The 23,102-nt window shown below is 40.1% G+C and overlaps 3 protein-coding genes across 4 annotated transcripts; 2 read left to right on the top strand and 1 right to left on the bottom strand.

Moving 5' to 3' along the window:
• Window positions 1-835: 835 nt before the first annotated feature.
• Window positions 836-3,080, top strand: lsm7 (LSM7 homolog, U6 small nuclear RNA and mRNA degradation associated). Its single transcript, XM_084066459.1, has 4 exons — window positions 836-871; window positions 1,178-1,268; window positions 2,052-2,123; window positions 2,456-3,080. Exons 1-4 carry the CDS (start codon window positions 866-868, stop codon window positions 2,596-2,598), a joined length of 312 nt encoding a protein of 103 aa, XP_083922585.1. The 5' UTR covers window positions 836-865; the 3' UTR covers window positions 2,599-3,080.
• A 1,467-nt stretch (window positions 3,081-4,547) lies between these two features.
• On the top strand, window positions 4,548-17,144 carry tmprss9 (transmembrane serine protease 9). Of its 2 annotated transcripts, none has more exons than XM_084067116.1 (16): window positions 4,548-4,699; window positions 6,447-6,669; window positions 7,129-7,256; window positions 7,367-7,434; window positions 7,973-8,148; window positions 8,364-8,408; window positions 9,463-9,576; window positions 10,029-10,194; window positions 10,652-10,926; window positions 11,665-11,807; window positions 12,824-13,106; window positions 13,370-13,483; window positions 13,589-13,757; window positions 14,319-14,590; window positions 15,352-15,488; window positions 16,438-17,144. In XM_084067116.1, the coding sequence occupies exons 2-16, from the start codon at window positions 6,528-6,530 to the stop codon at window positions 16,597-16,599; spliced, it is 2,394 nt and encodes a 797-aa protein (XP_083923242.1). In that variant the 5' UTR covers window positions 4,548-4,699; window positions 6,447-6,527; the 3' UTR covers window positions 16,600-17,144. The 2 variants fall into 2 exon arrangements, with proteins under 2 accessions (XP_083923242.1, XP_083923241.1); XM_084067115.1 differs by lacking the exon at window positions 4,548-4,699 and adding an exon at window positions 4,732-4,870.
• A 161-nt stretch (window positions 17,145-17,305) lies between these two features.
• On the bottom strand, window positions 17,306-20,117 carry timm13 (translocase of inner mitochondrial membrane 13 homolog (yeast)). Its single transcript, XM_084066904.1, has 3 exons — window positions 19,875-20,117; window positions 19,111-19,179; window positions 17,306-18,954 (listed from the first exon to the last, which is right to left on the bottom strand). Exons 1-3 carry the CDS (start codon window positions 19,992-19,994, stop codon window positions 18,856-18,858), a joined length of 288 nt encoding a protein of 95 aa, XP_083923030.1. The 5' UTR covers window positions 19,995-20,117; the 3' UTR covers window positions 17,306-18,855.
• Window positions 20,118-23,102: the final 2,985 nt, after the last annotated feature.

The raw sequence follows: 23,102 nt of genomic DNA, 5'->3' as shown, positions 1-23,102 counted from the left end.
GCATGGGTGCACCTGGGACGTATCATCAGTGTTGTAGCCTGGGGTCATAGGGTGTACATACACCCTCGCCCAGGTGACCCAGCCTGGGTTGATCAAGCTATGACTTAATAATTGTATTAAATAATTCTATTTAATTTAACTTAATAATAATCCACATCTACAAAGTAACCATAAAGTTTTCAAATAATTGTAGTTGAGTAAAAGTACAATATTTGCCTCTGATGTGTAATGGAGTAGAAGTACTGAAAATTGTCAATACTCCAGTGTGTGTGTGTGTGTGTGTGTACAACATAGTATATATACTGTATATAAGATTCCCCCATAGAAATAAATGTAATAATTTTGTCATGTTTTTTTCCCGAGGCAGATGCGCTTGATGATTTGATTGGTGGAAGAGTTCTCGGGCAGCGTTGCCATGTCGGCTTATTATAAGCGACTTTGGGCTTCTTTTTCTGTAAAGTGGCTTGTAAATATTGGTAGTTGCGGGTTGCAGTTTTTGGGCTTGTTTCTAAAGTGTTCTTACTTCCAGAAAATGCATTATTTAAACCAGTGGTTCATCTCAAATATGTTCATGAAAATGTTTTGTGCCCGACTGCCCGTGCAGGGAGGATTTGTGTTGTAGAATGTAGAATGTTTCAAACAAGTTTTTGAAAATAACCGATCTACAAGCTCACAACACGTCGCATCGTGACGCGTTGGGAGCTTGTAGATCTGCTATTTTCAAATAGCCGATGTTTAGTGCTCATGTGGCCTAAAGTTGCTTATTCGGGCTTGTTTTTGGAGACATGGTCGCTTATTTCTCTCACAAGAATCTGGCAACAGTGGTTCACGGGTCAAAGTTGAACTACCGCGTCACTCTGCGAACATGGCGGTGAGTTCGACTGGTTTACGTCTGAATGGGAACGTTTTTCACCATTATTATTATTATTACGTTTAAACAAATACATATGTCAGATTGAGAGTCAGTGACTTTGTTCTTTGAACTCGCTATGGAAAAAAAGGACATTGTAGTTTGTGACACGCCAACATTTAACGCAGACGCATGCTAACTGGTTGTTAGCACGCAAGCTAACTGTGTGTGTGTGTGTGTGTGTGTGTGTGTGTGTGTGTGTGTGTGTGTGTGTGTGTGTGTGTGTGTGTGTGTGTGTGTGTGTGTGTGTGTCCTCTTGGTCTGCAGGATAAAGAGAAGAAAAAGAAGGAGAGTATCTTTGATCTGTCCAAATACATCGATAAACCAATTCGAGTGAAATTTCAAGGAGGTCGAGAAGGTGTGTGTGCATATTATCAAAGCTGGAGGCAACGTTAGCCAAGCTAGCTGGTGCAGCTACAATCAGTGATGACAGGTTTTGTGAGGGAAATAAGCAACCAGGTCTAGGAAAAATAAGTAACATAGGCCACATAAGCAGTGAGCACTTTAAACCTATTATGCGTCGGCTGTTTGAAAATAGCCGATCTACAAACTCATGTGAGTGCGTAGATCTGCTACTTTCAAAAAGTCTTGCCATACAATTTTGAAACATTCTAACTAATGCTCTCTGGGCACAAAACACTTTAATGAAAATATTTGAGAACCACTGGTTTAAATAATAATCTTTTGGAAGCAAGCCTAAATAAGCAAGTACACTTTGCATTAAAAAAAAAAAAAAAAAGTATTGTATTTCATTTTTTTCATTTTCAATTTTTTAAAAACAAGTTAATGAAAAGGGTTATCAAAAAAACAGGGCCCCTCGCCTATCAGGAGGGCAGGGTGAGTCACCAGAACCAAGGACGTGTGTTTTTGATGAGTCTAACATGTTAAAAATGGAGTTTGAAGTTGTAATGGTTTTGTATAGGATGGGGGCGTTTCTGATAAAATGAATATTAAATATCTAAATACTGAATGAAGCAACTTAAAAACTGTCTGGGGGGTTCACAAAAGCCTGAGTAGACGATAAAATGACCCAATGTTTTTTTGAAAGTGAAATATCCCTTTAAGAAACAAAACAAAATCGCAACCTGCAACTACCAGTTGTGTGTATTCTAATCTAATCACCGTTGTGCTGCGTTCACAGCCAGTGGTGTACTGAAAGGATTCGATCCTCTGTTGAACCTGGTGTTGGATGGTACGATCGAATACATGCGAGGTAAGCAGAGCCATTATATATATATATAGACCCATGTGAAATATACCTGAGACCAGCTGCTCTTTAGACATACTGTGGCACAGTGGTTCTGGACCATTACGGTCTTACAGGTCCGCTTGGTCCCATTTGTACACTCTCAAAATGGGGGTCCTTGAAATTTAAGTTTGAGAACCACTGCTGTAGTACATTCTGCAAATGTTACCACTTGAACCGCTTTTCTTTTTAGTATTAAAATGTAATCAAATTGCTTTGCACTCTCAGTCACCAAAGGACAAATTAACAACCTGATAAATGACTCTTCTCCTTTATCCATACCCTCCATCTCTGCACAGACCCAGATGACCAGCTTAAGCTGACAGAAGACACAAGGCAGCTGGGACTGGTGGTTTGCAGAGGAACCTCTGTGGTGCTCATCTGTCCTCAGGACGGCATGGAGGCGATACCCAACCCCTTTATCCAGCAACAGGATGGCTAATGGCGGATTTGTACTTATTTGCTCGTCTGTGTCACGCGTCGAAAACAGCCGATCTACAAGCTCACGGTGTGCCCTGAGCTTGTAGATCGGCTATTTTCGACCTGCGGCACAGACTCGCAGCTAAGTATAACTAAGGCTTAAAACAGTCAGACACAATCCCATTCTATACATACATGCGTTATGCAGTTTGTGAAACGTTTTTGGTTCACAACCATAATTTTAGTTTTCTTAAATCATGTAACGGTGATTATGTACATATCTCGAAGCAAATTTAAGTTGCGTTGAGTCATATGTTGGTTGGAAAAAAAAAGACACCTTTGTTTCTATTTGTGTTGTGGAAATTTGATTAAAAAAATATCTTTGAGTTGTAAAGAGCCTAGGTGCTTGGGGCAGTGTCTATAATTCCATGTTTTCTTTTTATCTAAAATGAGTGAACTTTTTACTGTTCTTTGTTTTGATAATAAAATACCCTTAAAAACTCATTTGTCAGGGCTCTTTAGTTGCAAATTCTCGTAATTGAAACGTGTGAGCTCCAAAGAGATCTAGCTGGTAACATTTTTGCATATCGTTGCTGTCGGGCAAGAAACCAGCTAACTCCATTTTAAAGGTTTTGCATTTTTTTCCATTAATCAGTTTTGAACATCGTTTACGTCTGTGTGTTGGTAAAAAAAAAATATTGAGCCAATGAAAAGTATTAAACCTCCATTCAGCTGTTCTTATCAATGATGAACAAAACCCACTCCACTTTTTTTTTTCCATTTCCTGAAAAATGAACATTTTGGAGTTGGCTGGTTTCTCCCCGACAGCAGTGATATCATATTTACTCTAAAAAGGTACTCTCTCATATACCTCAGCTGTATCCAGAGTTGAACAGGAAGAGAGGTTTTTGATTGCGATCTAAGTTAAAATGTGTATTATAGAGATAAAGGGAGTGTGTGTTGTGTGTGGAGATAAGCCGTTCAACCCTGTCTGCACACTAACAAAGAGACAATTGTATTAACTGCATCAGGTTGGAAGCTCTATAAGCTGGGTGAGGTAATGTAAACTGGAAGGTGTGTCTTCTTCAATTAGATCTTAAACATGACAAAGCAAATGTATTTGTAGAAAATCTGCCCAAATTGCAGCCAGTTTTCTTCTTACTTTTTTAAGTAAGCTTAAGTACAACTAGCAATGAATTAAGTTAAACAATAATGTGGTTGTATTTATTTATCTTTACAGACTGGTGAACTGCCTGGTGGTGGTCAAATATTGCGACCTAATATTAAAAGCAGTGCTTTATAATGTTGTTCATTCAGTTATCATCAGCCTTCTCTTTTTATTTTTTACCAGAGTGGACATAAAAACAGTAAATAGATGAAGAGCTATAGAAGAAGCAGTCTAGGGCATTGGTTCTCAAAGTGGGGTCCGGGGACCCCCAGGGGTGGGGGGGGGTCATCACAATAATTTAAACTTTTTATTACTTTGGCTATTCAAAAATAGCAGATATACAAGTGCCTCGCTATGAGCTTGTAGATCTGCTATTTTTGAAAAATCGTGAACATTTTGTGCAAACCTTTGAATATATACATTTATTTTTCAAGCGAACATTTGTAACTCAAATCTTTGCTTCTGGGGGTCCCTGGAACAAAATATTTGAGATGGGTGTCTGCGGCCAAATACATATCATTTTGGGGGTCCTTGACATGGAAAAAGTTTGAGAACCACTGGTCTAGGGAGGTCCAGGTAAAAGAAGACTAATGGTTTGTCAACCGTAGTGAGCCCTGGGCATGGTGCCAGGGTGCAGAGAGAGAATTCCAGGACGCTATGCTCCTCCTCTGCTGTTCAGTCACTGTGTCAAGGGAGCATGGTTAGGCTGCATGTTGACGAAGACTGAGCTTTTCATCCTTTGGATACGTCCCCCCCCCCCCCTAGCCCTTGTGTTTTTCTGTTTTTGTGTGTTTTTGGGGAGGATGATGGTAGTGTCGGCTGTTATTATTTACTCGAGGATTATGGGAATAATGACAAGATCCTGACAAATGCCTGTGTACACCGAGGTGTAACCAAAAGGTCCAGACCAGTGGGAGGAGGACAGATTGGGGACTTGTAGCTGGACTAGATAAAGGTGAGTTGCCTCCAGACCCAGAGACACAGTCAGGACCTCTTGCCCTATAGCTGTCTGTCACTTCTCTTCCATCCATCCATCCATCCATCATCCATCCATCTTTCTTCTTGTCTGCTTCGCGTCCTCCACTGACTGTGAAGCGAAGGATTTTGTGAATGTCAGCGCGCAGAGGTAGGCTATCCTATCACTTCACACACACAAGCGGTGACGGTGAGTGAGTTTAGTTGTAGAACAGTGGTAATTATTTGAAAACTTTAGTTACTAGTTACGTTGCAGATTTTGTTAGTATTACAAAACATACATTAACCACTTAAGCCCTATATACTTTGACTATTTTCAAAGGATTTTAATACATTTTTTAAAAACTTGTGAAATGGGATATTCTGCTCCTGCATCATCACTTTCTACTTTTGGTACTTTGAGTATATTTTGATGCCAATACTTTTTTGTACTTTTATTCAAGTAAAACATTTGATTACCCCCCCCTCCCCCCCACTGGCGGTGAGTGAGTTTAGTTGTAGAACATAAAGCCGTTATTGTTTTTATGTCCCACAGCGCAGAGCGCACCTGACGTGCGTAAAAATGCTCTGGTGCATTTAGCTCATTTCTCCATGGTCTTCGTGGCTTTTATAGGATACGCCAAAAGCTGCAACATAATGATCAAATGTTTCTACTTTTAACTTTTCAACATCTATAAATAATCGGATGGCAAGATGGCCTCCCTCATCTGTTTTACGCGCTCAATGGCCTGAATGCCAACCAGTGAACCTGCAATCAAAAAAGCACTTATTTAACACTTGGTAGTTATAGGCCTATATTCACAGCAACGTGCTCGTGGTTCTTAATTAGTCTTCAAGTTGATCTGTTGCTTTGTTTATTTTCTGTGTGTGCATGCAGATCAGATGTAGACAGTGGTGGAAGAAGTAGCCTACTCACATTTGTTACTTAAGTAAAAGTATCAATACTGAAATGTCGAAATACTCTGGTACAAGTAAAAGTCCAGTAATCGATATCTACTTCAGAAAAAGTATAAAAGTATTGGCATCAAAATATAGTATAATATCCAATTTCACAAGTTTTAAAGTGTATAAAAATCTTTTGAAAATAGCAGATCTACAAGCTCACAACACTCACATACTTTGGCTATTTTCAAATAACCAAAGTATTTAGGGCAGAAGTAGCTAATGTATGTTTTTAAATAATAATCTATGGTAAATCTACAAAGTAACTTGTAAATAAAGTTTTCAAATTATTGTAAAAGTACAACATTTGCTTCTGAGATGCAGTGGAGTAGAAGTAAAAGTACTGAAAATTGGAAATGCTCCAGTAAAGTAAAAGTACCTCAAAAATCGTACTTGAGTACATGTATTTAGTTAATTTACACCACTGGCAGATGTAGAAAGTAATCTCGAGTGAATTTCCAAAGTCTGGATTACACATGAATGAATACCCCGCCCATGCATGTTATTGTTTGATGTCACAGCCTCATATGACAGGACAGGTCATGATGCTTGCATGTGATGTAAGGCCTAAAATGTGCATGACGAAATCTTTACCGGGTCAAAGACAGACCACGTATGCAGTTCCGTTGGGAATATCCTACTATAGGCATGGTGTTCCCTTACATCTTGTTGTGACTGTGTACGCACGACCTACTACTGACATCCTCTCTGTCTTTGATCCGTTTTTGGTGATATCCAGTACAGGAAATGATATTATAGAACCCCCCCCCCCCCTTTCTCTCAAGACTAGGCCTGGTGTCTTTGGAGCAAATGTGATATTCAAGACAGCGGTAGGAGAGTTGTGAGGCTGGTGCTGTGAATCCACCATGGAGGCGAAGAAAGATGGAGGAGAGAAGTGGTCCTCTGCAGGTCCCTCTTCTTCCTCTAACCCTGGCTGCTGCAGAAGCATCCTCCTAGCCTTCCTCTTCATCTTCCTCCTTATCGGGGTCTTCGTAGGCCTACTCATAGGTGGGTCAAGTTACATTTTCACGATACGGTATCTCACAGATGTGGCAAGGAATGTGTGAATTGAGTTGTGTTTTTTTTTTATGAATATGCTGTGCATTACCATGAGAGGAACACATCATGATGTAATGAGTAATGTTTTTTACAGTCTGTGTGTAATTCAGTGTAAATCTACAGAGCCACACAATCTGTCAAGCTTTGAGGCTTTTTAGCTTGTTGCATTTTTATTACAAACACCATTTGTTATAGTTTATTCTAAAAAGGAGATGTTTGCTATTTCAGAATTCACAGACACTTAAAAGTAAAACACTGCATGATATGCTATTATTGATGATGGCATTTTATTCTCTAAACAGTAACATTAAAAAGGGTGTGTTTTTGTAATGGTGAGCAATGAACATGAAGTTGTTTTTTCATGGATGTATAAAATCCTATTATTATTTCGTCTTGTGTCATTTTCAGCATACCTAGTGAAGGAGCAGCATTACTTCATGGAGACAGTGGAATTAAGGGGTTTGAAGTATGACCCCAAACTGCAGGACGACGACTCTGGCTACTCTATAGTGCTGACCTCAGTTTTAAAGAACAAGGTTAGAAATAACTGCCTTTTACTCCTCAAGGTGCATGGTATACTGATTTTTCATTCATTATTGTATTAAACTGTGAACACCCGAACCCCCCCCCCCTGTATTTCTTGCAGATAAAAAATGTCTTCATTGCCTCATCAGTATCACATCACTATGTCGCTTGCAGTATTGTTGCCTATGGGTAAGTGAAAGCCAACACGTGGAAGCTATTATTTGAGTAAAGAAGTGTAAAATTATAGCCTGGTAAACCCTCCCTCCGGAAATCTCGGGAGGGTTTACCAGGCTAGTAAAATTAGGCTAATAGAGACGAAAAACGAAATAAACAATTGTATTCTAAACTCAAATCGATACTGCACAATACAAATGTATCTGTATAAATACGATTATGCCTTATTGCACATGCTTCTATAAATCCAGAATACCCCCTAAACCCTTCCACTGCTCATGGGGCTGTATCTTTATCCCATTCCTTATTAGTATTTCTAGCATTTTTGCATTGCATTATTATTATTATCTTATTTTTCTTTTCTTTCTTTTTCATATCATATCAGGATTATTGTTTTTGTTGTTGTTGTGTTACTGGTAGTACAGCATTGCAGCCACACTAGCATGTCACTGCTTCTACCAGTATGAGTAGTGACAAATATACCTTCTTGATTCTTCTAGTGAAGTGGACAGACATAATGGCAGACCATGTTGTGTTTTTCTTCTCTTTCTAGTAACATCAACGATGATGTGATGGCAACGTTTAGGCTGGTCTTCAGGGTATCTAAGATCCAGCCATACAGTGAGAATTTTGTCCAGGACGTGCTGAGGGTGGGGCTCAGTTCAGCATTGCATGGGAAGCCCCTGATGGTGCCTGAGTTTGGAGAGATCAACGCTATCGTTTTACTGGGTACTTAAGCTATAACGTTTTCAGCTGACTGTATAGTAATTGGTCCAGTGTGATCCAAGGGTCTCCAATTGTATGATGTTAGAATGACTCTCAGACACATTAAATAATATGTTGCTGAAATAGAGTAATGGTTTTGTTGAAACCTTTAAATAAATGTATGTCGCATTAGCAAACAATAACTTACCTTTCTCTTTTTCCTACTTTGTTTTTCAAAGGGACCAGTGGAAAGTCATTCTATACTATTGGAGATGAAATGATGTGTAAGTATTTGTTCTACAAGTGTCACTACTGCAGGTCAAATGGTAGTATATAGGTCATTCTCAAGGTTTGTTTGTTTGTGATGTGATCCATTTCTTATTACTCATATTGTGTTATTATTTAATCGTTTTTTTTTAATGCTTGCCTGTTTCCAACTTTTGTACATGTTTATCTATTTTACTTTCCTTTTTTTATTGTTTCCCCCCCCATGTTATTTGCTTTTATCCCTTCTCTTGTCCAGATGTTAATCTATTTTATTGACTGTTTCCACGTTTTGTACATGTTTATCTATTTTACTTTCCTTTTTTTCTTGTTTCCTCCCCCATGTTATTTGCTTTTATGCCTTCTCTTGTCCAGATGTTAATCTATTTTATTGACACGTTATAGTATTTGTATTCTTTGTCTGTGTCTTGCTTCTTGAGTGCTAGTTTATGATTATTTGTTATGAAGACAAATCACTTAAATGACTATAGCAGTCTAATTTTGACTTTTTATTTGGGGGGGGGGGGGGGGGGGGGCTTTTATGCCTTTATTGAGAGGACATTAGACTGGCAGGAAATGGGGAGAGAGAGAGATGGGGAGTGACATGCAGCAAAGGCTGTCGGGATCGGGACTCGAACTCGCGACATGCTGTCAGGCTACACTGAGCCTAGATGCCTGGACCACTACGCCAGTGGTCCAGGCCAAATTTTGACTTCTAGCCACTAGCAGAGATTGCCCCTGTCTTCAAAACGTGTTATGCAATGTATACTTTAGTAGGTCTTAGTTATTTTTTTTTAGCTTGAAGCAGGCTTTTAATGATACAGTGAGTTACAAGTCAACAAACATTATAATTTATTTTTGTGGAAGAATGGTTGAGATGTCAACTATGTGGCTGATCTAGACAATGGACAATGACAGTTAATGTACACTCTAGTAACAGTGGTGTAACATGACTGTATGTCTCTCACGTGCAAATTTGCCTACACAAGGGTGTTGAAACGGCTCAACTATGCACACCTCTAGATGTTACTAGCTACTCACCTGGCTCACACTGTTGTGTTCTCCTGTTTCTAGCCAGATGTCCTGCCAACACCTTTTCCTGTGACAATGGGGAGTGTGTGACCAAATCCAACCCAGAATGTGACTTCATCTCTGACTGTGCCGATGGCTCTGATGAAGCTCACTGCTGTGAGTGTCTCTTCAAACTTCATACTCACTTGGTTTTCAGTTCTCATTTGTTGATATGTATACGTATAAGGTATATGTATAGCATATCAAAAATAGTATATACCCTATATTACATGCTGATATAATATTCTGCCGATGAAAATGGCATATATATTATTTAAAGTACCATTATCAGCGGCAGCATACACAGGTCAAACTTTAAATATAATAATATAATAATTGTTTGATAATTGAGTCCAATCCAATCCACTTTATTTATATAGCACATTTTACAACGCACGGTTACCAAAGTGCTGCACAAGAAATAAAATAAAAAAACAACTAAATACACTACATAAGCTAAAACACATAAAACAGTAATGAATAACTCTTTCACATGATTTAATCCTCCTCCTTTCCTCCCTCTATCTTTGACTGTCTCCCTCTCGCCATCTTTCCAACTCTCACCGTAGCCTGTGGCACCCGTCCTGCCATGGGGAGTCGTGTTGTGGGTGGAGAGGATGCTCGGCGTGGGGAGCTGCCATGGCAAGTTAGTCTGAAACTCCATGGACGTCACACATGTGGAGCCTCCATCATCAATGAACGTTGGCTAGTCAGTGCAGCACATTGTTTTGAGAGGTACGCTACCATTATGTCAGTCACCAGTAATGCAATCAGTCATCTTGGAGTCTTTTAAAATCATTGCAATGTTGCATGCTTCCAAAGGTAGTGGTGTTTTCATATTGTTTAAAGCTCTTTTCCTCTTTTGGCGGTGACGTTTGGACATTTTGTGACGTGTTACTTCCAGTAACAATTATAATCTCTGAGAATGTTTTCATATTTGGATTCCTAGACAATCAGTCTGTAGGCCAGTTCCGTGCTTCAGAGTATATCACTCTTCTATTTTGAAACTTGCAATTGGGTGAAGTTGCTGAGGTTACATTTATACATTTATCTTACAGATAGTTTTTTGTTGTTTTAATGTAGTATATTTATAATTTGTTCTGTTAAAGCACCTTGTAACTTTGTTATACACAAAGTATTTTATTCTGATGATGTGGTTTAAATATTGTCCTTTTCATCTTCCTCGCTGTAGGGATAATGACCCCAAAGAGTGGACGGCCCTGGTGGGGGCCAACCTGGTGAGTGGTGAGGAGACTGAAGCCGTCTCCATAAACATCAAGTCTCTGGTGGTGTCCCCAGATTACGACCCTATGACCACAGACAACGATGTGACCGTGCTTGAACTGGAGACTCCTGTCACTTTCAGTCCTTACGTCCAGCCCATCTGCCTGCCCTCCCCATCACACACCTTTGTCCCAGGCCAGAACTGTGTGGTGTCAGGGTGGGGAGCACTCACTCAGTTCACCAGTGAGTCTTCATTCATTTACTTTATTCCTATAGTGGTCTTTTGACTGCATGTTATCCTGCGTACACCTGTGTACATGCACACCCTGTGGAGACATATTCTAATTACACCATACTAATAAGTAAATGATGAAAATGGGAAATGCTCATTATAAGATGGCATAATTTCTTTCTACTCACTCTGCATCTCAGAGGCGGGCCGTGGACAGTTCAGAAACCTGCCTACCAATAACATCATTAATGGGTATTCCAAGCTAATAGAAACTACAGTCTTTCTCTTACTGGAATGTTAGCATGCTGAAATAGACCCATTGTTCTTATATCAATTAAAAAAAAAAAAAAAGTGTTTCAAATTTTGTTTGAAATGACCAAACCTGCCTATCGATGGGGCAGGTTTCTGAGCCCGCCTCTGAAACAGAGCAAGTAGAATGACATGGAGGAACAATCAAATGAAGATGAAAATGGGTGAAGTTTTCCTTTAATGCTGTGGTCGAATTTTGGAGTACTTGGTTGTACTAACATAATGCTTATTTTATACTAATAAATGTTTTTCTTCATAGTTTAATAACCAATTTCCTACACTGGAATGAGACAATTATATACAGTATAAAAAGGTTTTCCATGATGTATTTGAGACATATGTATTGTATGTTATCCTCTTGTAGAAAGTGAATTCAGGCTTCTTGAAGCAGCTCTTATTAGATATAGATTATTAAGTAACTGGTGCATTTTGTTGTTCAGCTGACGTGCCTCCTGCACTGCAGAAGGCAGTGGTGAAGGTCATTGACTCCAAGATGTGCAACAAGTCCTCCGTCTACAGAGGAGCTGTCACTCACAACATGATGTGCGCTGGGTTCCTGCAGGGCAAAGTGGACTCTTGTCAGGTCAGTATGTGTCACGTACTGCCGCTGCTTGCTTAAACACATTGCAATTTTCATCTAGTACTTATTCTGTATTTAGGGTGGATACAATGTATATATAATCAAGCAAAACAGGAAATTGTTGTGTCTGGTTGTATAAGTGATTGTATGTCATATCAGCTGAGATTATTTTCTTCTGTCAGACATTCCCATAAAAAAGGTCACCAGTATTAAATTACAGGCTATCTGCTTACATTTTCTGACAAGATAGTGTTTTCTCCCTTTTGTTATTTGGAATATACACCCAGGGTTTAAATTGCGCAATGACACTGGTTACACCCTTAAAAGCTGTTACTTGACTGTGTCAAGTGGGGTCATCATAATGTGGGCTGCTGATGTGAATGCAGAACTATGGTTGAAATGGGTAAACTTTTCCCCTAAATGCTGAAATGATTATTATCTGCCTCCCACTCCAGTTCAATGTTACGCATTTCAGAAATATTCATTAAAGTCATAATGTCTAACCTTTTCAATTACGTTAAGTTATTTTTATAATCTTTAACCGTTATATTTTTCACAATAGAAATTCCACATAAATGTGTTTTTGACAACTTCTCAAAATACTATTAAATACAGTTACTAATTGAATTTGGTCTACAAGTTCTTCTATTGAGATATTTAGATCCTGTGGTTGGGTAGGACCACTACTGGTTGACAAGTGGTACTGCCTGAAAGGTGAAAAGGCAATATCTCCCCAGAGCAAGCAGTCGTGCTGTTATTAGCTTGACACTAATTACGGCACTAGCTTGCGTGACCTGTGTTCGAATCTTGGGTAGGACATGAAAGGTATAGGACTTTTAAAAACAGTGTTACTCAGTGCTTAACAGACGAGTCAAAGCAACACAGAAACAAGAATATAGTCAAATATAATAAGAGTAACACCAAGAAAACACTTACACTGCACACACAGTGTATTTAGTAATTCCTTCTCATCAAAGTAGTCCGTTAATCACAGATCCTGTCCTGTATTTTTTCACCAGGGAGACTCTGGAGGACCCCTAGTGTGTGAGGAGGCCCCAGGGAGGTTCTTCTTAGCTGGGGTGGTGAGCTGGGGTGTGGGCTGTGCCCAGGTCAATAGGCCTGGGGTCTACTCCCGGGTTACTCGGCTTCGCAACTGGATTCTCAGCTATGCTGACCCCACCCTGGTCCCTCATCAAGCCCACTATGTTGCTCCTGTAGCAGTTACTGTTGGACGAGCCTACAATCAGCCACTTATACCCAGGACCATAGCTGCAGATGTCGCCTTCCGTCCATCCCAAACTGGTTAGTCCAGGGAGACCAGTAACTTTTCAAATCAACATATGAATCAATTAAATTATATACATATATAGATAGATAGACAGAAAGACAGATAGACAGACAGACCTTTATTGATCCCACGAGGGAAATAATAATGTATTAATCATTGCAAATTTGATAACCCAACTGTATTATAAACGTAACCATGGTTACACCGATTTGAAAAATACAGTATCATCTAGTGATTTGATATCTAGCTCTCACACATTATGTTATTTGTCGCTCAGCTTCAAACTGCAGTGGGAACTTCCAATGTAGTGCCAACTCCTGCATAAGCAAGGTCAATCCAGAGTGTGATGGGGTTCCAGACTGCCCAAACAAGGCTGATGAAAAGAACTGTGGTGGGTTACTCCAAACAAGATCCAACAAATAATGTACAATATATGGAAAATAAAAGGAAAAAGTAAATCAGGAAAGAATTAACAATCATTTTGCATTTGCTTCAGATTGTGGTGTGCGTCCTGCACTGGGCTCCCATAGGATTGTGGGTGGCGTAACAGCTCGGAGAGGGGAGTGGCCCTGGATTGGCAGTCTCCAGTATCAGAGAGTCCACCGTTGTGGGACCACACTCATACACAGCAAATGGTTGCTGACTGCGGCACATTGCTTGAAAAGGTACCGTCTCCCTCATGCAAACAGCTGTTTCTATATATTTACAATATATGGCCGAATGTGAATGTAAATGGCATTATTTTAGATTTTGAGTTTCTCAATCTTTCCTCAAGGGACTAATTTCATGTCAGCATAGCCTATGAAAGGCTAAAAAAGATATACATATATATATTTTTTTTATATATATTGCCAAGACGAGTACTATGACTTCCGGCATATGAGTTATTTCTAAGTACTGCAGGTGAAATGAATTTTCCAGTCATTCTATTTTCCTAGGCTATTGTAGGAAAAAAAATGTTTTTAAAATTATAATTATAAGAAAAAAATACAATTATTACAGACTTATCCTTTAACCACTTGAACGATCTCTTCCTCGAAAATAGCAAATCTACAAGCTCACAACGAATCGAAACACTATACATCGTGAGCTTGTATGTTGGTCATTTTTGCAGAATGTTTGCCTATTTTTGACGAAAACGGTCACCTATTATGACATGCCCAGTACAGGAACACTGGGGTTCATGTGGTTAACATGCGTTTTCTTTTATCCCCACCATCCAACAGTGACACCAACCCCAACCCCGCTGGCTGGTCGGTGAGCTTGGGCTCTGTGCTGCGGTCTGGGGTGGGAGCCCTGGTCATACCCATCCAGAGGATCATTCTCCACCCAGGCTTTAACAGCACCACTATGGACCATGACGTGGCTCTGCTAGAGCTGGCCGTACCGGCCTCCATGTCATACACCATTCAGCCTGTCTGTCTACCCTCTCCCGCCCACCGCTTCTTCAAGAACGCAGAGTGCTACATTGCAGGCTGGGGATCCATGAGAGAAGGAGGTGAGTGACAGATTAAATTATTTTGTTTATAGCCGATCTACAAGGTCACAAGAAAAACACGTTTTTGGTCAAAAAGTCATTTATTTTTGGTGAGTGAAAGGTGATGACCACCTATAAATCACCCCTTAGCCCAAAAGGTTTCTCTAATATAATCTGCTATTTTGAACATTGATTTATGGATTATAAAGGGGAGAATTTGGTCATAGCAACTGCACAGAATAAAGCATAGATAACCATGCGAAAGCAGTGGGAGTCCAGCTGGCATTACGGAAAAAACACCAGCCTTGGTTCAATTCCTAACTTGGCAGGGAACTCAAACAAACATAATTGGCACTATTTGCAAGTGGGAAGCCGCCAGGGGATTGAGTCCTTGTGGTTCCACTAGTGACTCCTAGAAGTTGGTCCGAGTGCTTATTCAGCAGGGAGGGGATCTGGGTGGAGATAGCTCCACGTGCATTACACTCTCTGGGTGAAACTCCTCGCTGTCAAGATTAAAAGAGGAGGCTGGTGGTTCCATGTGTATCAGGGCCCGGGGGAAGCATTTGGATGTCTACACCCTCCCCAGGCCAACAGGGGGTTTTGGCAGTGACACAATACACACAGGGAACGGGCAATGACTAAATTGGGTACAAAAGAAAAAAGCATGTAAAAACCAATATAGAAATAAATAAAACAGGATTAAGACAATCATTTTGGTGTAATTATGTTGTCATTTTGTTGCATAACCAAAAGCATCATTTTCATTCCTTTTCTGTCAACAGGTTCATTGACTAACCTACTGCAAAAAGCTTCAGTGAACGTTATTGACCAATTAGACTGTCTGCAATCCTACGGCACTGGGCTGACCTCTAGCATGATGTGTGCTGGCTACATGCAAGGAGGAAGGGACACCTGCCTGGTAAGATGTGATGTTGTACAATGTGGCTCAATCACGTTCTTTTCTCACTTAGGAAACAGGCACCACTGGTCTTAGACAGCACCTTAAGGCCACACGCAAAGATTATCCTAGTGCTCTGGGAAATGGGGCGATGGTGTAGATAATTCTTTTAGAGTGAATAGTTAAGAGCGCACTAAGGCCTGACTGAGTTTTTAGGTACTTCTAAGACTTGCTTCTGAACAGAGATCCGGTTAGCAAAGTCAGTGTCACCTTTTAAATCAATCATTAATTTTATGTTAAAGCTGCAACCCAGATTGTTTATCCAATCTGTATGGTAGAGTATGTTAATACAATATACAGTAACTAGTACATCTGCAGTGGTTGGAGGAGGTCTTCCTACTTTTCCATTGAGAAATGTAGACCTTGGTGTCGTAGGTACGACATCTACTTGTACTTTGGACATCTCTGTCAGGAGAGTGAGACAACAGACAAAGTTTATCTAGACTTTTTTTTCCCAAAAGTGCTACACAAATAAAGGTTTATTACTATCATGTCATGGCTTGATGCCACATCAGCAGTTATAACATGCAGAAGACATGACAGATAAGATCTTATTATTCAGGAGTTCTGCTACACTTAAGTGAGAACCGCTTATCTGATGGGAGAGAGTAGAATTTCCTCCCCTAAAACTACGTTGTTTCCCTTCTCACCCTCTCAGTCTGTAATCTTCTTATGGAAGTAAGCCAGATGCATTCCTGTCTCGGTCAAAGCACCTGGCATCCAATAGCTATCCAAGTGACATTTTCTTTTTGGTCTGTCTCTCTCCCCAGTCAACCAGTTTATTCTCCTTTTTTCTTTGCATAGAGAACAACGTTAAATATGACTGATAACTTTGAGCAGGTTTTAGTACTTGGTGCCACTCCCGACTCCCCTGTTTTGACAGTGTTTCCTCCCATGTCTTTTTACCTAGGGGGACTCTGGAGGGCCTCTTACATGTCGACAGCGCAATGGCCAGTGGTTTGTTGCCGGGGTGACAAGCTGGGGACACGGCTGTGGACGATTTGGTTACCCAGGGGTGTACACACGTGTGACGGCCATCAGGGAGTGGATATCGAGATACCTGCCTTTCTGAAGTCATGCAGAAAGGAAGTTATACACAGGGGAAATCACTACATTCCATGTGGAGACCGATGAACTATCCTGGTGCTTCTTCTCCAGAACACTGTACTGTACAAGGACTTAAGTCATGCTAATAGACTGAGTCAGCATGTTGCATTGTATTTAGTACATACTGTATAGGCACAGAAACGCCATTGATCTGACTCACTCCACTCTCCAAACTACTGTCGTGTGATCTACTGCCCATGGGTGCTGTTAAAACTGTTTGTATTAATGTGCTATTATCTGGCCTGGGACCAACTTCTCTAATGTGAACTGGAGATATGAGGACCCGATGGAAACATCATTCTGAACTCTGGCCATTGGACTTCCTATTACTACATGCATAATGGGAATTTGTGTATTTATTTCAATTATTTATTGTCATAACATTCATTATGCTATGTAATTTGTGTGGGCTTTGGAATATATGTGCTTCATTTATCGGTATTTTGGCTTCTTTTTGCATCCATGTTTACAGAGCAACTGTGATAAACTAAGCTGAAACGTACAATAACCATTCACTGGCAGCTTGGTAATGTGTCATTTTAATACCGTGAAAAAATGTTCACATTAACCCATTTAGATCTGAGGCCAATTTTAAAAACACCTTCTAAAGTTTCCAGAAAATATTTTTTTTATTCAAAACATTAAATAAAACTCCTGTTGCTATATACAAAGCAACATAAAATGACACTGATGCTTTCCCGGTTTTAAAGGTATAAGAACGTATAGGCTTTCCCGGTCTTAATGGGTTACGGTCAAAGACAAAAGACATTTTTCCTTCAGGAAATAATGCACTGGTCAAATCAGACACTAAAATTAACATTATTTATTGGTTCTTTTGCCCACAAGCACACTCAAAACACATGGAAAACGGTGTTCATAGGCCTTTTTCACTCTTGACTTACATACACAGTAAAATCCTCAGTGTTCATGTATCTATTTAACACTCAGGCTCTTACAGTGCATGTAGTCAACAGGATCACAGAAGGATTTGAGTTCCCAGACAAACCATGCTCAAAATGTGAGAAGGGTTCAATCCTCCTGTCTGCAGCAAGGCAGACCCTGTTGAAACAAGACCACTACTGTGAACGCCGGCAGATAGGGTGACAACGAGAAAACAGGTCAGACAAAACAGTTTTGTTCTCGAGGAGTACTCTGATATAGGTCTGTTTTGAGGCTCTTGAATGTCGGGTTCACGGTTATGAAAACAAAAAGTTGTTCCTCAATTCTTTTTGGTGAATGAAAGTAGGTCTGTAGAGTAACAGCATCGTAACATAAGACTGCTCTGTGCCTTTGGGGGCCAACGGTGTTTCATTTCTTGATTTCTTGCTTTCACTTTTCCCTACAAACACTCTTTTCACTATGTCACACACCCCCTGTGACAAAAGAATGGGGACTGTGCCAACAGTATGTTTAGGGAAGTGATTCCCAATGCCAATCCTCGGGATCCCAGGTAATGCTGGTTTTCCATCCTGGCTGGTCCAAAACTTGGATTTACTGTTAGTTGCGAGCTTGTGTCACGCACCGAAAAGTAGATCTACAAGCTTACAACGTGTCACCCTGCGACGAGTTGTGAGCTTGTAGTTCAGCTTACTAAACTCGCTGACTAGACAGCTAGAATTACACTGGGTGAATGTTATTAACTTCCTGGTAGGATGGAAAACCGGCATTACCAGCGGTCCACAGGACCTGTCTCAACTGCAGAGGCTTTGAAACACTGGGGGCTGACTGGACTCGGGACCTGTTTGATGGCAGGAGTAGGTTTGGCATGGGAATAAAACATTTCTGTTGAGGCCCCAATTATGGTAAATACAAGCAAAAGATCCACTTAAAGAATTGCAATAAAGAAGGCCTAGGTCATGCAGTGAACTTATAAGATCACTTGTTGATTTCAGCTGTTTTCATTACAGGCCTAGATTAGGTTAGTTGTTTACCATCTGTTCATAAAACATAAAACATGTATTACATAATAGGAAAAAAATGCACTCACTTGGAACAACAATAGTCAATCATAGCCAAACAATAATCCTCAGTGTAATGAAAATGTTCATTGCAATATTGTTATGGCTAAAATACACAGGCTCAGCTAGCCTGTCTGTGAGGTATTACAACAGGTAAGTTCTTAGCATCAGTGGTGCAACATCCTGTTCCTATAGGATAAGTCAAGTTGGAGATTGACCCCTGGAGAGGCAGGCAGGTGAGTGAGGAGATGCCCTGATGATGCTCATATGCGAGCTCGTTCCCTCTGTAGTCTGGAGTTGTAGGCACGAGATACCGTGTTCCAAGCATCCATGTACCTGTCCATGCACATGGCAATGCATTTCTGGAGAGACAGAGATACACGTTTATTTAAAGCCCTGTTTTGAGAGATTTCCGATGTCAATGAAATATGAAGTAACATAATGTTGGTAGTGCTGGTTATTCTTGTAACATTTTCACATGTTAAATATATTTTTGGGCACTCAATGAAGTAACTTACCTGTTCAGAGTTGTCCAGCGAGTTGCCTGGTTTTCCCACACATTTCTTGAAGCATTTGTCGGTCATTCTCTGAAAGATGATATATCATGAAGATATGATTGCAAGTAGGCAACGTTAATCAACTTTAAAATACCACCTTCTTAACACAACAGCAGGTACACAAGAACAATACAATGTAATGAATGATGCAATCAGTGGTGTAAAGTAACAAAGTACATTTACTTAAGTACAATTTTTAGGTATTTGTAGTACTTTACTTGAGTATTTCCAATTTCCAATACTTTTACTCCATTACATCTCAGAGGCAAATATTGTACATTTACTCCTACACTGCACAAGTATTTGAAAAATTTCGTTACTAGTTACTTTGTAGATTTTGATTATTATTACATTGATACATTAACCACATCGGCCATTGGAAAATAGCCGATCTACAAGCTTGCAATTTTCTATTTTCAAAAGATTTTAAAACATTTGAAAACTTAAAATGGGGCATTCTGCATAATGAGTAGTTTATACTTTGTTGGTACTTTAATTTTCATGCCAATACTTTTGCACCTTTACGCAATAGGCTACATTTTTGAACTCCGGACTTGTAACAGAGTATTTCTATATTGCAGTATTGATACCATTACTTAGTAAAAATGTTAGTACTTTTCCCACCACTGACAGCAGGTACACAACACAATGTAATGATGCAATTCAAAGAGAGACATTGAGGCGCTAGCTAAACGGTGCTAACTCTGTGTATAACGTGAAGTTACCTGCAGTATCTCCTGAGCGTTAGCTACCGCAATCTGGACCTTGACCTGCTCCATGATGGTCCCGGAGTCCATCTTACCACCTGCTCCTCCAGAGGACATGTCTGAACCAAAGCCGTCCATTTAGATACCTTGGTATCTTTTAACTTCACGTTTAATAATGTTATTTTACTGCACGTGTTGTGTGTGAACCAAGTGATACAAGTTAGCCAGTTGCCCTTGACAGCGCCGGAAGCTTTAGTGCGTCATTTCCGTATGCGAGTTGCTGCATGGGAAGTGTAGTTTTGGTGTAAAACTGTCTGATAATCGACTGATTCTTTATCCAGATCCAAAAGCCTTTATGCGAAGTAGGGAAACTGATATGTGATGGTTTAGGCTGTGGGAATCAACTATTGCTGGATTCTCTTCGATGCTTCTCTCTCTGTAAGGAGTTAATGTCTCTCTGGGTCACTGCTGGAACTAGCCTCAACGCACGTCGAGCCTTTATATACTGTTGGCTGCGGTTAAATGTCACTATGATGATGTCAGGTAGTGTCAGGCATCTCCATATATGGAGCGGGCTATCTCTGCTATGCCCAAATCTCGGACTATGACATCAGCCCTAGACGTTTCGGCTATCTCCATACATGGAGTTCAGGGAGGGGTTCTCTGATGTCAGAGCTAGGTATGCCAGGTATCTCCATGTATAGCCGTCTAGGAGATTCTATGATGTCAGACTTGGGGAGGTTGGTAGTCTCCATCTATGGGGATCTCCATATATGGGAAAGTTGGGGATTGACTGGGTCACTAGAGGTCGGGACTGAATGAGTCATTCATCCCCTTATAGGTTTCTCTGGGCATCCTGCCATGATTCCCCTTGCGGTGTTATCCATCTATGGCTAATGCTGGCAAATATGCCCTGAATGTTCTTTACATTTGGATTAGTGGTTACCAGTGCAGGGTTGCCATATTTTGTGAGAGAAATGAGCAACCAGGTCAATGAAAACAAGCCCAAAAGAAGCGCGCCCTTCGCCCTTTAAACATAATTGGCTATTTGAAAATAGCTGATCTGCAAGCTCACAACGCATCGCATTGCGTACTAGCTTGTACCAATATTTGCAAGCAACTGACTTTACAGAAAAACAAGCCCAAAGTCGCTTATAATAAGCAGACATGGCAACGGTGGTATGCACATTGCTGAATGGGAAGTGTAGTCCTTTGGTGTAGTTTTGGATTAGTGGGTTACCTACACGCAGAGTCACATGTTTGCCACTTGGTGGCGTTGTATTCAAAGATATCATTTAATTTCACACGGAGATTTTAGTGGAGTGGATTGGATTTCACCTGTTTGACCTTTCCTTTAAGGTCGTATGTGTGGATTTCATTTCTTTGGTTAAGATTGTGTAAAATCACTATATTCTGATAGTACTCATTGCTTGAGTTGTAACAGTCAGTTGGCATATGCAATGGTAGTAATGGTTGTAATAACATGAGTCTTCATGTCTCTCCAGCTCTTTATTAAATAGAAAATGCATTTTCAGGTCAGGACCAATTTTATCCAATCAAGATAGAGAACTCAGACAGGATGCAAATCAAACAAGTGAAATTGGAAGTGATGACAAAAAGAAATGAGCAGACAATATGAAACTGGAACGCTATAAAAATGAAGCTGATAAATGGGTACTCTCATTGGCTGAAATGTTGTCACTTAGGCCTACCTGTCCTGAAAATGTATTGTCCTGTTTATCAAAGAGCTGGAGAGACAGGGAGACTCCTGTTACTGAACAAGCACTCCATATAGCAATGATTACTATTAGAATATAGTGCTTTAACCTTTTAACAAAAAACGTTTTGTTTTAACCAAAAACTATCTTACATTAAAGGTAGGGTATACCTTTAATGTTGGATTATGATTGAAATAAGACCATTCACATGTCCCCATTAGTTTTACACACTGTCATTAGCCTAGCATTCTGTTCTTCTCCCTGATAGTTTGTATTCTTCTTGAGTACGTGAAAAGAATGCATTGTTTTGGTGTTGAAGCCCATCAGGCGGTCCCGACTCCCCAGGACCCCCCTTACTGTATATTTCAGACTGGGTGACCTCAATGAGATGGCCAGCTGCCATGAGAAAATTAACATGTAATACAGTAGAGACAACAATCAGTGGTGGAAGAAGTACTCAGATGTATTTTAAGTAAAAGTAGTAATACCACCACAATGTAGAAATACTCTGTTACAAGTAAAATTCCTATATTTAAAAAAAAAAACTAAATATAGGCTACTTAAAGTACCAAAGTAAAAAGTACTCAAAATGTGTCACACTGAAAATAGCAGATCTCAAGCTAGTAGATCTGCTATTTTCAAATAGACAAAGTATACAACTGAGCTTAATTGGTTAATGTATGTTTAAGTAACTTGTGGTGTAAAAGGTACCGTATTTCTCTCTGAGATGTAGAGGAAGAAGTAAATGTACCTAGTTTACTTCCCAACACTGATATTTCAGACTGGATGACCTCACTGAGACGGCCACCTGCCATGAGAAAATTAACATGTAATACAGTAGAGACAACAATATAGTGACCGTTATGTCCGCCACGCTGCAATGCAACGAGCCGACTGTTCACTGTTGTGGTGCTGGGAGGATTTGAAAAGAAATTGTGGGGGGTCTGACTGGCAGTGTGGCTGCCTGAGAGTAATTAACAATCAGTTATACAGTGTGCACTTGTACCCACCCCCCCCACACACACACACACACACACACACACACACACACACACACACACACACACACACAGTATGCACTAATCTGGCCTCAAGCCACAGGAATGAATGGTGGTGGTGGTGGTGGGTTAAAGTGCAGTAAAATGAATTAACCTCAGATTACAATCATGAGTTCATTAAACTAATCTTCTTAAAATCTTAATCTCCCATTGGCACGCTTGTACATGAACGCTTTTGACTCTATCAGCAATAAGACTTAAACGTGACCTAGCAGATGTTTTTGTTAATGTGCCCCTTAAATCAGTGTTTGCACAACTCTATAACAGTTTCCTCTATTCTGTGTATTTATTTATTTTTCTGACATGAGTTGTTGTTACAAATATCTCGTTTATTTGCCGAGAACATTTGCCCACACCCAGAATTTGTCCCCTGCATTTAACCCATCCTCAGGGGGCAAATACTGACCAGGAACCTGTCCCTAACATGTCTTTTGTTTTGGAAACCCACATGAACACGAGCCTTCCACACA

This window comes from Gymnoscopelus microlampas (genome assembly GCF_963454915.1).
Source record: "Gymnoscopelus microlampas genome assembly, chromosome: 9".
Lineage (NCBI taxonomy): Eukaryota > Metazoa > Chordata > Actinopteri > Myctophiformes > Myctophidae > Gymnoscopelus > Gymnoscopelus microlampas.
Note: the sequence above shows the minus strand (reverse complement) of the source record. Positions and strands in the feature narration are given on the sequence as shown.

What these genes read in the sequence shown, in the direction of transcription:
- lsm7 (XM_084066459.1), top strand. An exon ending in ATTTCAAGGAGGTCGAGAAG is followed by an intron (nt 1,269 to 2,051) that starts GTGTGTGTGCAT and finishes CTGCGTTCACAG; the next exon opens with CCAGTGGTGTACTGAAAGGA. An exon ending in TACGATCGAATACATGCGAG is followed by an intron (nt 2,124 to 2,455) that starts GTAAGCAGAGCC and finishes ATCTCTGCACAG; the next exon opens with ACCCAGATGACCAGCTTAAG.
- tmprss9 (XM_084067116.1), top strand. Translation starts at nt 6,528, where the DNA reads ATGGAGGCGAAGAAAGATGGAGGAGAGAAGTGGTCCTCTGCAGGTCCC. An exon ending in CCTCAGTTTTAAAGAACAAG is followed by an intron (nt 7,257 to 7,366) that starts GTTAGAAATAAC and finishes TATTTCTTGCAG; the next exon opens with ATAAAAAATGTCTTCATTGC. An exon ending in CAACGCTATCGTTTTACTGG is followed by an intron (nt 8,149 to 8,363) that starts GTACTTAAGCTA and finishes TGTTTTTCAAAG; the next exon opens with GGACCAGTGGAAAGTCATTC.
- timm13 (XM_084066904.1), bottom strand. Translation starts at nt 19,994, where the DNA reads ATGGACGGCTTTGGTTCAGACATGTCCTCTGGAGGAGCAGGTGGTAAG. An exon ending in ACGCTCAGGAGATACTGCAG is followed by an intron (nt 19,180 to 19,874) that starts GTAACTTCACGT and finishes ATCATCTTTCAG; the next exon opens with AGAATGACCGACAAATGCTT. An exon ending in CGCTGGACAACTCTGAACAG is followed by an intron (nt 18,955 to 19,110) that starts GTAAGTTACTTC and finishes CTGTCTCTCCAG; the next exon opens with AAATGCATTGCCATGTGCAT.